Source organism: Gallus gallus, chromosome 11, assembly GCF_016699485.2.
Source record: "Gallus gallus isolate bGalGal1 chromosome 11, bGalGal1.mat.broiler.GRCg7b, whole genome shotgun sequence".
Lineage (NCBI taxonomy): Eukaryota > Metazoa > Chordata > Aves > Galliformes > Phasianidae > Gallus > Gallus gallus.
The window spans coordinates 17,636,830-17,653,445 of record NC_052542.1 but is presented as its reverse complement, the minus strand read 5'-3'; the positions used below and the strand labels follow the sequence as shown (position 1 = coordinate 17,653,445).

Here is a 16,616-nt window from a genome sequence, read left to right as displayed (position 1 = left end):
AGCTATCAGTAATCTAAGAATGCATGCATGAAGAAGTGATAAGAAACCTCTTCTTGCATATGAAAGAGTGGTTTCTGTAACCCCTCAGTGTTCTTGGAGCCACATGAGAGAAAGCCTGGAAAGCACACAAATAATCATCAACTAGCCCAGCCTCCAATGAAATTAGAACCAATGAGAAAAGCCAGAAGAGGGACAAGTTGAAAATTAACTATTTGGTTTGCTCTCTCTCCAGCCAAGAAAGGGTGCTCTCAATTCCTTTTATAAACAGGTCTGGAGATCCCTTGAAGCTGTTATGCCCACAGCACTTTTTTTTCTCCTTTCACGTTGATAGGTTGCTGCGTTCCGGAAAGTTCCTCAGGCTAACGGAAGGTTTCGAGTGCTAAGGAGCTAATGATGAATAGCATAAAGACAAATGGCCTGGGACGTTTATTCAAGCAGTTGAAAAGTGCCTGGAGTTCACCTGCAGTGCCAGCACGAAGCTGCAGCTTGGCCACCTGCACTCCCAAAAACAGGAATGATGCACGTAAGTATTTCATGTCATTAAAATACTGCTGGATACCTGCACGTAGTGGTGCAAAGGCTGCAGATGTAGCTGATGCTCGTGTTTGTTGGCTAGCAAAAAAAAAAAATGGGAATTTTTTAGAATGTCATTGAAAGGTTAAGGAAAGAAGTGAATAGGAGTGGAACTAATGCAGAAATACCTTGCCAAACTGCCTGATTGCTTCCCATGTGCTGGATTGAAATGCTGTTATTTCTGCTCTAGCAGTGTTACTGGGTTGTTTGTGATTTTAGCTTGTAACTACAGTGAAGAAGCAGACTTTACAACACTTAGGTTCGTCGTGCAAGGCTTTAACTAGTTATAATAAAATCTGGATTTACACATTGGATTCTGAATGGCTTTGAATTCAACAGACACTACAGTGTTACACGTTGAAAATGAGGCCTAATAGAAATCCTAACCACAAAGCCTGTGTATGGGAGACCTATAATAAATGACTTCCTTAGGTGCAATGTAGCATTAACTGAAAAATGCCAAAGATTTGGTTGTTTAAAATGATGATAAACTTATCTAAGTTGGATTTGTATTGAGGCCAGCCAGAGATTGCCTGCTTGCTCAAGTGAACATAAAGTCAGCTGGAGCAATAGTAAAGAATAACTTCTTACATCTACCAAGTCCCTTTGTTTCCAGTATTTTTTTTCTCTCTCAGTGCATTTAGCTTGTTAACTTTTCTCCAGGAACAGTTGTATCTGTCCTTGAAAACCACAATGTGATTCTCATCTATTTTTTTTTTTTTTAATGACTTGGAATCGTTTGGTGGAGTCAGAAGGCAAAGCACAGAAAGGCTGAGATCTGAGATGTGCTAATGGTTTGGGGGTTATCCACGGTCCATAGGAACCCAATAGGGAGCTAAAGGATGCCATGTTTTTTCCTGTGGGCACTTGTCCATTGGAAGCTGCACTGAGAAACCAAAGCTCACTTCATGCTAAAAGACATTCCTGGAAGAGATCATACGAGGCCGTTTCATCCCAAGGCCACTCTGCTATTAAACTAACTACAGATACTATCTGGTTTTGCTCACGTTCCTCTTCAGTTTAAGACAGATGCTGTTTATTACTGAAATCTTTCTCTATTCCATGACATCCACGCAGGAAATGCCAAAACAAACTGATTCAGAAAAATACCATCATTGGAATGGTTGGTTTTGGCTGTCAGGGAATAGACACTAGCTCTGAATAAGCCAGCCTGTGTGTTCCTCCATCTGGTGGCTAGACCACATACATGACATGCATTGAAAGCAAAGTGCACATTCAATTAAACTCTGCTAATAGCACAAGCAGTCAGATCAGTGACAAAGACCTGATCAAAGAAATGGTCCATATTTCGAAGCTTGGCAAAGAGTAGACTATGTAGTACTGTCTTCAATGTAAAGCTGATCTTTCTCATTTCACTGTTATCCTGAAGTTCATCTTTTACCTCTCCCTTTGCACCATTCCCATTCACAGAAGCAGTCTCTTGTTAAGCTGGGTGGTGTTGCTCAGACTTTTGCTATGACAACACAGATTCAACCATTCAGAGACTGGTGCTTCCCAGTGCCTTTCTCTGGGTTCCCAGTGAATGAATTCCCAATGAATTTTCTGCAATTCATTGAGGAAGCAGTGAAGAAACAATCATAGGATATATGTCAGAATTTCTAGTGAGGAAGAGAAGCAGGGTCTTTTCCTTCTGCTTTCTGTAATTGTCCAAGTACAGCAGTGTGATCCAGGTGTGCCATCTCCAGGACGGCGCATACAACTGCAGTGACTGTACACAAACTGTCCATGAGACAGCTGAAGCCCTTTCTGTGCAGCGTTGCTAAACCCGCGTGCATAATTCTAGCAAATGTTTTTATACAGCAAAGATAAAGCCCCTATTTACTTTACCTTGCCAACTGAAATTACCTTCTTATCTGGACTCAGCCTCAGCCACTGCCTTCTCATCCAGGCTCCTATCTCTGCCAAACATTCTGGAAGCAGAGAAAAAAGCTCAGCATTTCACAATCTGCTGCTGCTTTCCTGTTGAGCTTAAGAGTGCTCTGTCAGTTGCATCCGTTTGATAAAAAGCATTGGGCTGTTTATCAATAAACTGGCCTACATCACAGTCCAACTCTGACATCAATTCAGCAGAACTTTCAACACCTTGTCATGATGGACCACAGCCAACCAGTGCCGTTATCGTCCAAAATCTTGATTCATACTAAAAAGCCTCAAAGAAATCGACCTATCTTGGATTTCCTCTCCAGCATTCAATCCAAGTGGCTGAAGCAGAGCCACGGTCCTTTAAAGTTTATATGTTTATTTTTCTGATTCCGAATGAGTTGCTATGGAAAGCACAATGTAAGAAAAAAAAAAGCAACAACCATATTTCTTTCAAATGGGTGCGGTTTCCTAACTGCTCCCACAGCCCTGTCCTCCTTGTTTTACTTCAGAGCGGGGTGAAGCTTGTTCAAAAGGCCCTATGGAAACAAAGGGCTTTATTCAACAGGTCTTTTATTTTAGTATTTAATGATTAAAACCGTAAAGACTGAAATCCACTGAAGCCGACTCACGGCTTGTAGTTGGACATGATGATATTGAAGGTCTTTTCCAACCTGAGCGATTCTATGGTTCTGTGATACCCCTCATTTTTACTGGACAGCTATCTAAACTCATTTTTGTCCTTTTTCTTCTGATTTTGTATCCCTTATATGGCAACTTTTTGCTCCCTCCCCCCAGAATACTTTAACTCTTTGAAAGGGTAGATAACAGCAGGACAAGGGGAAATGGTTTGGAGTGGAAGGAGGGAAGATTTAGGTTGGATGTCAGGGGGAAGTTCTTTACTCTGAGAGTGGTGAGGTGCTGGAACAGCTGCCCAGAGAGGCTGTGGATGCCCCGTCCATCCCTGGAGGTGTTCAAGGCCGGGTTGGATGGGGCAGCCTGGGCTGGTATGAAATGGGGAGGTTGGTGGCCCTGCCTGCAGCAGGGAGGTTGGAGCTTCGTGATCCTTGAGGTCCCTTCCAACCCAAGCCATTCTATGATTAAGGAGATCTCAGATAACTGTAAGCTATTCTACATTTGGCAAACCATGAAAAAAAGTTTTGTCTCTTTAAATCAAGCTTCTGTTAGTGCAAACTGGCAGTGAACCCTTTCATTTAACTGAATTGATTCTGGAGTTTTTTTTTTTTTTACCATACAACTGTTGCCTTCAAGATGTTTTCTTGAGAACTGTTATAAATAACAAACATCATCTTACTATATGCAACCTGTATTTCAGTTTGGATCCTTACTCACACCCTGAAACTCCTGATGATACATCAGCGCTAATTGAACTTTCTAACAATTAGTCCACATAGATCTGCTGAAGCATCCATAGCTGCAATGAATTACAGAGAACAACTTGAAGTATAGAGCCACGGTGCCATTCTATCCACCTCAACTGAGAAAACAGAGCAGTGCCTATCAGTGCTATAGAACTAAATGAAGCACCACTGTGTCTGTCTGGAAGGTTTCAAAGAAAACAAAACCCAAATTACTTCTAATGGGTCTTTCTTTATGGGTAACTTGCAAGACATCATCGCTGTTCTATTACAGCGTTTACCATCACGGTTCTGACAGGACCATGGATCTGCCCATAACAAAGGGAAAATAATAACCTAGACCCATCCTCAGCGATCATAAATGAGGTATACGTGAGGTCAATGTGCAGACTGCATGGTTACTTAATCCTCACAGTATCTCTTAATTGGCCCATCTGAAAACTGATCTATTAAGTAAGGTTTTTATTTGCTCCCCACGTTGGTACTGTATCACTTTCAGTTACCACTTGGGCCAGTTGCCAGGTTCCTCTTGGGTAGAAAACACAGTTCAGGAACAACAGAGGGCATAACTGAGACCCTCTAGATGGTCCAGAAAGGTTAAACATTAAAAAACAGAAGAACCAAGCTGTTGGGATTCTCATAGCTGTCGTTCTCCTCTGATTGCTGTGTGAGAGCTTTGCCTGCCTGGACAAAAGCACCTCTAATTGGGACGTGGGCATGGAGAAGTTCTGCTACTGAAATGGTCCAGAAAGAAATGGTTTGGGCCATTCTTGCTGAATGCTGGGAACAAAGTTTAGGGCTTATGTTTCCTTTTGCAGCCGGTTCTTGTGTTCTGCAGTTTCCAAGGCAAAGAGAAGCAGTGCCTTGAGAAGGAAATGGGGCACCCGCAGCCTCTCTGGGCAGCTGTTCATCACCTCACCACTCGTAGTAAAGAACTTCCCCCTTATATCCCACCTAAATCTTCAACTTCAAACCATCTCCCCTTGTCCTGCTGTTGTCTACCCTTTCAGAGTTGACCCCCTTCCCAAAAGGGAGAATTCAAAGCAAGCATTCGTTGGATTTGCAATTGAATCCCAGCACTAAAAGAAGTGACTGTACTTAAAGGAAGGTGTATTGAGGAGAGGGGAAGTAAAAGGAGATTGTGGTGTAATAAAATCCTGACATCCACGGGAGATCCCGTGCTGTCTGTGCACCTCACGGTGACCCATCCCGAGGCTGGGCAGCCACGGGAAGCAAATGGCTCGCCGCATTTCGACTCGGGAGCCTTCAGGCGTTGGTACATTGCGGATGCAGCGGAGACTTGCAATGCTGTAAACCAGCCCTGAGCCCAGCTAGGTATCCGAGGCGATATCGAGCGTGAATCAGCCCGGCTGCAAGAAACGGACGAGAAATCACCCGTCGGGAGATGCCCCTTAACGCAGCCGCAGGATGGCAGCCCGTGGAGGCGGTTGGGACCGCAGCACCGCCCTCAGCGCTCCCGCCCCGTAGGGCGCCATGGCGGCGGGCGGGGCAGCGCGGTGGTCGGCGGGGCGCTGCGCGATGCTGCCGCTGCTGCTGCTGCGCCGGGCCGCGGCCGCTGCCTCGTGGAGGGGAGCGCGGCGGTGCAGCCTGGGCGCCTGCTGCTCGTACCGCCTGCGGAACGCCCGTGAGTGCCGCTGCGGGACGCGGTGCGGTGGGTTCGGAGATCTCAGAGCTCCGCGGTGAGGGGTGGCAGTTGCACAGAGCGCATCTGCCCGGGGAGGGCTCATCCTGCGGCTGCTGCCGTCGGACGGAGGTGTGCGGAGGAAGCTGCGGGGAGGCGCTGGCAAAGCCACAAAGCGGAGCTACTTTAAAATCCATTTAGAAAGCAGTTTTTCTAACTGTTTTCTAACGGCTCCTTTGATGGGCGTTTTGCAGTGCATGGGAGCTTCCCCGCAGCTGTGACTCAGACTGCTGCCCTTCCCTGCGTAGCTCTGACTCACACAAGTGGCATCCTTTGGGTGCAGTCTTGTTTTTGTTTGTGATTGTGATTAACTGTTTTCCTTTCCTGTGCACCCGCTGACTTAAATTATCCTTCGCAGCCAATATTTCGACACACCTTTTGTTGCCAGGAAGTTCTAAAGTCTTTTAGGCCGTAATTAGTTCTGTAATTGTGCATCAGAGCCAAACTCCCTCCATTGCCTTCCAGTGCATCCCCTTTGGCAGAGCCCACTTACCATTCCCGGGGGCACTCGGCAGTCTCCTATCAACATCCAGTGGAGGGACAGCGTCTACGACCCCGTCCTGAAGCCTCTGAAGATCAGCTACGACCCAGCGACGTGTCTTCACATCTGGAACAACGGGTATTCCTTCCTGGTGGAGTTTGATGATTCTGCTGATAGATCGAGTAAGCAAAGCTGTTTACGAGGGTGGACAGCGATAGGACAAGGGGGAATGGTTTTAAACTGAGACAGGGGAGGTTTAGGTTGGATGTTAGGAGGAAGTTTTTCACGCAGAGGGTGGTGACGCACTGAACAGGTTGCCCAAGGAGGCTGTGGATGCCCCATCCCTGCAGGCATTCAAGGCCAGGCTGGATGTGGCTCTGGGCAGCCTGGGCTGCTGGTTGGCGACCCTGCACATAGCAGGGGGTTGAAATAGATGATCACTGTGGTCCTTTTCAACCCAGGCCATTCTATGGAAGATCTACTTAATGTGTTGTTAGTGCTTAGAGTGGAGAAATAGTTGCATACTGTGAAAAGCTCACGCTGAATAACAGTGTAAATGCTGAAAAGGAGTACGTGGTAAATGCTTCATCTAAACACAGATTTTCAGTGATGGGAATTGTAATTACAGAAGTTGTATCTGGGGCTCACTGTTACCACTTTTAGCATTAACATGACCGTTGTATGCATGCTCTCTGTTGTAGGGTGAGACTTATTTTTGCTTCCTGAGCCTTAATGCCCTGCCTTTTCATGAGGTCTCTTAATAGTACAGCTTTGCTTATGTGGGTCAATCTTCAGTCATGTGTGGATGTATCTAATTACCTTTAAGGTTTTATCATTAAACTATAATAACTACTGCTTCTCTTCTGCAATGTAAACAGATACACTTAATGCATCTGAAGTAATCAGTGGCAGAATTACTTCCAGTTGGAAAGCATACATACTGTAGTGGCAATGCTAAGTCACAGCCTGAAGCAGTGATGGAGCACCTGGTGGGAAGGCAGGGCCAACCCAGGGAGCTCAGCTGTGTGCAATGAGTGACCAGAAGGGCTGGAGCCAGGATCCACCCCTTCCCAGAGCTCATTTAAGGGTTGGCAACGTGGGTGAGGGTATCTCTCTAGAGATCTCTGTGTACCTGGGGCCTCATAAGGGTAAGCAGCTTCTTTCCTTTGTTTCTGTGTTTATGACTGCTGCATTTGGGCTTATCCTCACCTGCTGTAGCCTAGGGCTTTGCTACCCTGCTATCATCGCTGTGCTTCCCATTGCATCATAGCATTACACATACTTATCTCAATATGCTTGTAAAGAATTGAACAGCATTGAGCTGCTACCATATGGAGCAGGTGCTTGTGTTCCTTTTGTTTTAGTATAAGCAGGAGTCTGCATGCAGAATCCAATTAAGCATTCCAGCAATTTGTTAGGAATGAGCACTCTGACCTGAGCAGCCATTCTTTTCATACGCTCAGTAGAGTCGAGTGATTTAAAATCAAGAGATTGCTACCAACTTACAGACTTCCTGTTGACCATTCCTTCTAAAAACTCAGTTTACCCAACCATATTGTTATTTAAAAAGGGTATTTCATAAGGGTAGGTGAGCTGGTGGTGGTGGTTGGTCAGGGATATTGAGAAACGTGTGATTCATGTCAGTTATGCAGCTTGTTTTGGAGGGGAACACAGGAGGACCCTGCACAAATCTGAACCTGCTGGATTAGAGACATTAATCCTTGAGGTGACTGTTTACCATGAGAGATGCTGGAGCTCCTAGCAGGATTTCACAGCCTTCCTGGGAATGAAGAATTGGTTGATATTTGGGAGGAGGCTGATAAGCAATGTGGGTTTTTGTCTGCTTGTTTTTATTGTTTACAGCTGTTCACCCAGGAAACGGTCTTGCCCTTATTCATTTCAGGGCTTTCCTATGTAATGAAGAAGCCACCTGTTTTTCCAGTACAAACTGCTATTCCATTAATGAGGAGAGAGCTTACGATGGAGACGCACTAAGAAACTCATCAGTGATTTTAGCCTACTAATTTTAGCTGTGTGTTGCTTTTAATTTGTCTTTCATTTATACATCCATAGCCTGCTACCTGTTGAGGACACGTTCCCAAACAGTGTAATTGTTTGCTGCAGTTCAGTGAATAGCAGAGTGGTTTTTCTTCTCCTGCGGGAACTGATGAGGTAGAGGGGAGCTGCCAAAGGGCAGTGAAGAAATGTGCAGGAAATACACACAGGAAACAGTGCTCGTAACATAGAGGCAAGCATGAGATGGAGACAGTCAGTTAGAGGGGTGCTGGCCTTTTTGAGGCTGGGTATTCACAGTGCATCACGGCTTTCAAAGGTCTCTTCTGTTTCATTTCCAAGACTGAAAGCTCTGGGTGAATCTTTGTGAGCTTTCTTACTGCCTCTCTCTGGATGACCGCCTTTTCATCTTCATCATCTTTCTTGAATTCAAGTCAGTTAAGTCAGTTACTTGCTCCAGCTGACTTTTCTTCGGGTAAATCTGTGCTGTTTGTCTGGACAATTCCAAATCATGCTTGTTAAGGTCGATGTCTTGTTTTGCTTTTTTTAGTAATCGTTGGAGGTCCCTTGGAAAACCAGTACAGATTGAAGCAGTTCCATTTCCACTGGGGAGCCATCAACGAGTGGGGATCAGAACACACAGTTGACAGTAAATTCTACCCAGCAGAGGTATGAGGAAAAACCTGAACAGTGCAGATAGCAGAGGCTTGGGCTGTGTGAACTGTCATGCTTGCTAGAAAGTGCTGTATTTGTTTAAAAAGGAAAAAAAAAAGCAGCTTATTTATGAGTAAGTTCATATTGACTGTGTTTTCTGAAGGAGGATGCAGGGTTGAAGTAAGCACTGACTCCTGCCTGAAAGTTTCAGTGATGTTTTCTTCTCCCTGAATGCCTGCAGTGGGGGCTGCTGGGCAACCCAATGGCAGGCAGTAAAGTATCATTGCTATTCCAGCTCTGTCAGGAGGAAGTGGCACAAATCCCATGTCTGTCCTCCTTGTAAAGGGGGAAGAGAGACCAAGAAGAGACTCTGTAACAGTCTGAGCAGACGTTTGTCCTGGCATAACAAACACACAGCTTCCAGCTGATGGTAAAATTTACCAACTCACTTCTGTTTGTCTTTAAAAAGTGCTGCACTCCTGAGCTTCAGTGAACTGAGTTCATGTGGGATCTCTTTCCTTGGGAGTGCAGGGCGTGCAGTACATCTCAGCTGCTGCCCAGTGTGCCTCCAGATCTCCCAATCCTTAATGCTTTCAAAGCACCTTGTTTGTTATTACTACCCATTAGAAACTAAAAGTGTACCAAATATTGTTTTCTCAATGCATAAAGAGAAAATGGAAGACTGTTCAATTTTCATGCACATATCTGTGACTCAAGATCTGGTAGTACTCAACCTGTATACAGTAACTCCCATGCACACGTGGGCCTGCAGTCCTGGCTAACGTTGTGAAGTTATTTCCAATTATTAACATAAAAGAAAGAAGTTGGTATGTTTCCTATTTCTCTGGAGATGCAGTGGTTATCATGATTGCTTTATTTTCTGTTTTTAATCCTTATGAAATCACTAAAGTAGCAAAATTCCCCTAATTAGTTGAGTAGTGGGGCAGCGAGTCAGTAAAGAGGATGGGGCCAAGGGGGAAAAATACAGATGAAGTTGCTCAGGGCGAGTGGTAAAACAGCAGTAAACATAATTATACACCAGAAATGGAGCATTTGAAATGTGATTTTGTTTTTTCGTCTCTCCTGTTAATGTGTTCATAATGATGTCAGTCAGCTTTGTGAGATGCTTATTAGCAGCAAGGCTGTGACTAAGTGCTCGGACTGCTGTAGGCTGGCTGTTATATGCAAAGCCCCTCAGGAGAACGCAAGCATTAGGCTGTCAGCAGCACTGAGGAAGTCTGTGTTACATGCAGGACTCAGTTCCTTATCAGAACAGCATCTTCCAACAGTGCTTTGGTTCTGTGGCCTCTGATTTCCGTGGTAGCTCACTGCAGCATTGCAAAGAGCCAAAGGCAATGAAGATGAGAAGTCAAGCTTCTTGCTACCATTGCTGTGTGTGTTGATGTCTCGTTGATTCATGTTTCAGCTGCATTTAGTACATTGGAATGCTGTGGTGTACCCAACTTTTGAAGAAGCTGTGATGGAAGGTGATGGCTTGGCTGTAATTGGAGTGTTTTTGAAGGTACTTCAGTGTAACAAGCTCTAATGATTCAGTTGTATTTTGGTAAAGCACTTTTAGTGCAAAATACCTCTAGATGGCTTTCTGTTTGTCTGAAAGCTGATAAGGTAGATAGGTGGGATGTTGGCTTAATAGTCCTTTTTACTCATCTTTTGTAGCTAGGAGCACATCACGAAGGGCTGCAGACGTTGGTGGATGCTTTGCCAGCAATTAAACACAAGGTCAGTGGTTTTACCTATCCCACCAGTTATCATTCAGCACAGCCAACAGTCGTTCAACAGGAATAATGCTTTGGGCGTAGCAAAGTTCTGATCAATGTTAAGTGTCAGTAAGGGGTCTGATTGGCACGGAGAGTAAATTATTGACTATATTGCAGAAATAATGCTGCATTTAAAGGAGAATTGTACACGCTTCAGGCTTTCCAAATGATGAGAAGAAGAAATGATGCTCTGGAGATTGTATCCCCTTAAAAGAGGGTAAAATACGTGCATAGAAAATGAGTTCCTCCATGATGACTGCTATCTCACTTGCTGCAGTCTGCTGTTCCTTTGCATGCTCTTCTTGTGTCTGCTCAATAGCAGCTTCTACCTCAAACCCACCTTAATGATCTCGGGCAATTTTGAGATTTTAAGCTACTACTTTATGTAGATTCTTACTAATGAAGCACAATTTGATATCTGCAAACGTATGCAGTATTTCATCTCATTGTTAAGATCTCTTTAAACATTGGGTTTTTTTCCCCCTCTCAAATTGCAAGCTTTAAAATGAGTTCTTTCTGGGTTTTAGGACACCGTTATTGAGTTTGATGTCTTTGACCCCTCCTGCCTGTTACCTCCATGCCCTGATTACTGGACGTATGCGGGCTCTTTGACCACTCCCCCACTTACTGAATCAGTCACGTGGATTATTAAGAAGCAGCCAATAGAGGTCGATGAGAATCAGGTAAGTCTCTGGCTGATATTTAATACCACACCTGTTTGCCTGCCTGCTGCAGTGGAGGGAAAGAAGCACAGAGGCAGCTGCTTCACACCCAGTATTTGTTTTGGGGTATCCTGATCTTAACCACAGATAGTGCTGGAAGGCTGAAGACCTCAGCAGTAAGCAGCTAAAGGTGTTTCTCCAGCTCCCCATGTAGAGCTTCATCCTGATCTCTGGAAACCATGCCCTGAAAGCTTGCAAGGTTATTTACCAGAACACTGCATAACTTTTCCTCTCCTGTCCTCCTTTCCATGGGAGGGAGGGAGAAGAAGGGGCAGTTTTTGTGATGTTCTGAACTGTGACCTTTTGTACATATACCTGATAGTGTGTTCACTTGCACAGAAATCTTGCAGAACCCGTAAGGGCTGTTCCTCCCCCTGGGCAGGCTCTGAGGGATGGTGGCTCTGAGTCCTTCACATGCCATTCCCATGGCTGAAGATAGAGTACCCGTGTTGGCAGTCTGCTGACCCCCAGCCCTGACTTATTTCATGCTCTTTACTGCTTATAGTTGTAGTACTTTGTTGTACAGTGTGACGTTACTCCTTGGTATGAAATAGATACAGGGACGAGTGAAAAATGGTCGGGAGAGCTGATCAGAACTGGACAAAGTACTGAGTCTTAATAGAACTTCTGCATGCAGCTGGGCCATCTGGAAAGGCAAATGAAGCAAATATTAATGGTGAAGAATAGGCATGTACAGAATCTTAATACTTTAGTTCACGTAGAGGAACAGAATGGGAAGAACTGTAGACTGTAAGAAAGCAAATACTGAATGCATACTTTGATTGCAGTTCAAGCTTTTGGACATTTTCTTGGTTCTTCATTCATTCTTTCATGGCCTAGAAAGTCTTATTTACTTAGCACTGCTATGCCCTTTGTGAGGACTAAAAACCCGATCTGCTGCACACTTCAGTTCCCAGTTACAAACCATCGAGGACAAAAGCCATGTAGATGGTTGCAGGTTGGGATTGCTTTTTTTTTCTTTGAGTGTCAGCCTGTGAATGTCTGCTTAAGAAAACAGAATTCCAGGAAGGGGTTGGAACTCCAGGAGCTAAACTGGCCGTTTCTCATTCTCAGCTGGAGGCATTTCGGATGCTGCTCTTTACTTCAGATGGTGAGGAAGAGAAGAGGATGGTGGACAACTTTCGCCCTCTTCAGCCACTAATGAACAGAACCGTCCGCTCATCCTTCCAGATCAGGCAGCTCTTGGATATTGAAGCACAGTACTCAGACCATGCTCAGCAGATCAGACCGTAGATGGCCCATGGAACATCAGTCCAGATTGTAGTAACTGGGTTTACTTTACTCTGTAATGATTTCTCCTTTTTGCAGGATGTTTATGCCATGCACTTTCACGGACAGCTAGTTTCAGTTCTAAGAGTCAATTGAGCTTCAGTAGAGAGGCTGTGTGTATTTCAGTTTGGTTTTTTTATACAAACTCTTAACAAATTGCTCACTTAAAAGCAGGGATTAATAAGGAACTATTCTGAGAGGGAAAGTAAAGGGAAAGTAGGGCAGGAGATCTTTCCTCTTTCTGTCTTCTGAGTTGCTCTGCGTATCTTCAAAACTCCTCCAGCGATTTGCTTCAGTTCATAGTCCCAACATGTTAACAAGCAGGAGGTGTGAAGAGGTGAAGTCTATTAAGGTCCTTTGTGGGATTTCTTTGGAGGTTTGGGGCTAGAACTGTCTTCTGCAGTCACACATGCAGAGATATGTTTCAACTTCGTCCTTTTTTCAAAACAACAGCAAATGGCACATGGGATGATGAGAAGAGAAGGAAAGAAAAAAGCATTGCCTGTGTGAGCCATGTTTATAATGGATGCCACAGTATGTCTGCCTTACCTATACTGCAAACCAGAGGGCTTTCCAAAACCTTACAGGGAATGTAGAATGGGATTTGCAGACAGCTCTTGGTTTTGAAACCTGATAGAGTAGTAGATGAGTGTGGACAAAACGCAGTGGGTTTTTTTTCCCCAGCAATTTCTAGAGCACCAGTGCAATCATCCCCATGTTTTGTCTTCAGCTGAACTTCTATTCTTGAGAGTTACCCACCCTCATGGTTACAGGGGACCACGTTGTTCTATACAGCACCTTATGGTAACAAAGACCAGTGGTGGTTGGAACTCAGTTGTGGACCAGGCAAAACTGCTGAAGCTCCCAGCTGTGGAGCTTATGCTGAAGTTATGGTCCAATTGCCACAAGCAGTGCCTACCTCTGAAGTATGCTATTAGCTATAACTTTCTCTGATGCACCTTCCTGATTGATTTCTTATGCTTTGCTGTACTTAACAGTGTGCATGTGCATGAACATGCATACAGTGTGAGCTCATTTTCTGATGGGGAGCAGTTCTGGTTGTATACTCATGCAGCGATCTTCATGGAGTCATAGAATGGCTTGGGTTGGAAGGGGTCTCAAGGATCGTGAAGCTCCAACCCTCCCCTGCTGCATGCAGGGCTGCCAACATCCATATCCAATACTAGACCAGGCTGCCCAATCTTGATTGATTGTATTTCATGTATATTTTTGGAGGATGCATTCCTGGATCCTCTCCTGCCATTGAGCAGTCAGTGGTTGCTGGTGTCGTTCAGTACTAATGATGCCAGGAGACCAACTTGTCAGTGACAAATTCACATCTTTGGAACCAATGCTTTCCCATTCCAAGTGTTCACTTTAAAAGCACTTTAACCCTTTATAGCGTGACCCTAATAATTTTAAATCAATCTGAATATTTTTGCCTAGCCAATTAAATCTGTGCCTTTGCTTCCTTAATAGCTCTACCTCAGACGTCTGTTACATTTCAGCAGTTGTGCCTTTCTCTGCTAATGTGGCTGCTTAATATTAGGGTGACTATGCAGGAAATCTAAGAGAAGCTCCATAGGCTTCTGCTCCCTGTGTGATGTATATACATCTTTATAATCCATTCCAAGTGGCAGTACGTATCTTTTGGTTTCATCCCTTCCCAAGCCCTTACAGCTCAGTTGAATTATACCATGCATGACTTTGCCAGATTTTGTTACATTTCTACTCTGCAGAGCCACCTCAGTGATAGTTTTGCCAGAGAATGGCAGGTCCTGAAAATCATTTTGAAAGGGACGTCAGCAGGTCTGGCAATAGGAAGAGATTTCTTTTACTTTGTGCCTGAGCGCACTCAATCTTCATTGTGGAACTTGCTTTCCATCGTTAGCAATTAGGGAAAACCCTGTAATACAGTCATCATAATGTTGTCTTTGCACTTAGCAATGCAGGTGGCTCAGTGGAACTAAGCTGGATGGAGGCATCAACCAAAGTATCTAAAACTGCTGCCTTAAGTATGGACATGGGTATGGCAAAGAGGACTGAAATAGGCTCTGTGAGATCAGGGAGAAGCCAACTGTTTGCTTTACCGATGGAAGAAGGCTGTTAGGGTTACAGAGGGAACAACTTGGCTTAATTTGGGTCAGTTTGAATTACCAGCTGAAAAGAGCAATGGGAAAATAACCTCCTTACAGCTGCAAGTTAAGGCAGCATCTCTGAATTGTTGTATAAGCTCTGGTTAGGAAATATCTTCCCGTGGTTATTGAAGTCCTTTAAAACAAGCAAACTCTTGCTACCCTAAGTGAATGGGCCTGTAGAAAAGCTTTATGCAATTGCTCAGAGTATTTTAGTTGCCTTGGTAACTTACCCTGAGGTTTTGTGTGCCTCTGATCCACCGAGCTCATTTCACCAGCTAACGTTGCTTCCCTGCATATGCAAATACACAATACACGTTTTGTTCTTAGGGGATTGCCGTGCTGTTAGTGTTGTATCTTCTACATCAAGTTGCATCTAAGCATCCTGACATAAAATCTATTTCAGTTTCAGTGCTGAGTTTCATATATATGTGTGAATACACAGATATATACACATACGTGTGTAAACAGGGTCAGAAGAGAAGAAATTAACTGGAGTGTGCTAAAACAAGCAAGGTTTACAGGGATTTGCTATTACAGTTGTGCTGCTTTCAGGATACCTGCTGCGTCTCCATGTCAGTGTCTTAGCATCTCTGGTTCCAATGGCATCCCAGTTGCAGGGCAGGCTCTGGTTGAAATTAACAGGCTGGAAATGAAAGTGGGTCTTTTTTGCTTGTTTTTTTTTTTTTTTAAGTTTTTTGTTTGGTTTCTCAGCTAATTTAGTTAATGTCTGTAATGACTTTGCACAACTGACTTAAACTGTATTTGGAAGGTGTCTGCGTAGGGATTTTGAGGCTCTTTTAGACGGTACAATAGAGAAGGGGCAGAACAGACATTGTTTGTCCTTGCACCTCATTGCTTCTGTTAATGAATACTGTTCTGAGAGCCATTCCTGTGGCAGTCAGCGCTATGAATGGAATGTTGTAGTGGAACTCATTTTGGGGATGGTTTAATGAAGTGGGGGTAGAAGTTCCCAAACGCGTGCTGTAACACAAGTTATGTGCCTAACCACTGACATGATTGCCTTTGTGGACAACATACATAACCAGAAGTGCCTTTTATACTCAGCATACAGACATTTCTCTTCAATTTTGATGTAAAGAAACTTCTAGCTGCTGTATTTTTTAGCTGTTAAACTCGTGTGCGACCATGCAATAAAAAAGCACAGCAACCCGTGTCTGTACTTCATTGTGCAGTTTAGCTCTCCAAGTTAGAGAGGAGGTTCTCTATCAAGAAAATAATTCATCCTTCAGAACGACTCAGTTCATTATGAGTGGGATATGATCAGATGTCAGCTGGCCTTTGATGCTTCCATCTGGGAAAGGCTCTGCTGGGCTGCATTGTAATTGGAATGAAAGGACAATGACCTCTGTGTTGCAGCCGTGCTGATGGGTGTCCACTTATCTGCTCCATTGGGATAGATGCAGCACGCTGCCTCCAAGGAGATCCCAGGTTTGAAGTTCCAACCTGCCTTGTTTCATGTTTAGTGTTAAACTCGAGCTAAGAGCGGTCAGCTGAGTTCCTTTCTCTGTTGGGTAATTAGTGTTGGTAAACCTGAATGATGTGATGTGTGGTGCAGCTCGCAAGGAGTTCCACACGTAGTGATTCTGCAGTGCTTCTTCTGTTAGGGCAGCATGAATCTTATTGAATAATCAGGAAGGAAAAAGCTTTAATTGAAATAAATTGCTTTCACCAATAACAGTTGGCTAATAACCAGACACGAATTCATCTAGTTGACCCATCGTAGCCAGGCTTAGGGCCTGGGTGTCATATAGGTATGTTGTGCTACGCTGAGGTTATTCAAACAAGCGCCCTCTCCTTTTGGTGGAGCAGTAGGAGACTATTCCTGGTTAAGGGATTTGACCTCACTGAGTGGTTGCAGGCCATGCCTTCCATCTCAGGGGGCTTTCCAGACAGGTAAGCCATTTCAGTGGGACAAAAGGCTGAGAATAATACCAGGTCCAGCTCTATTGTTGCTGCTTAAGGATTCCAGAAGCTACCACCCATT

The 16,616-nt window shown here is 44.4% G+C and overlaps 1 protein-coding gene across 2 annotated transcripts; it reads left to right on the top strand.

The window, feature by feature from the left end:
* Positions 1-266: 266 nt before the first annotated feature.
* CA5A (carbonic anhydrase 5A) lies at positions 267-15,779 on the top strand. Of its 2 annotated transcripts, none has more exons than XM_414195.8 (7): positions 267-523; positions 6,001-6,198; positions 8,580-8,698; positions 10,110-10,205; positions 10,361-10,423; positions 10,989-11,144; positions 12,258-15,779. In XM_414195.8, exons 1-7 carry the CDS (start codon positions 391-393, stop codon positions 12,435-12,437), a joined length of 945 nt encoding a protein of 314 aa, XP_414195.3. In that variant the 5' UTR covers positions 267-390; the 3' UTR covers positions 12,438-15,779. The 2 variants fall into 2 exon arrangements, with proteins under 2 accessions (XP_414195.3, XP_004944340.1); XM_004944283.5 differs by lacking the exon at positions 267-523 and adding an exon at positions 5,307-5,478.
* Positions 15,780-16,616: the final 837 nt, after the last annotated feature.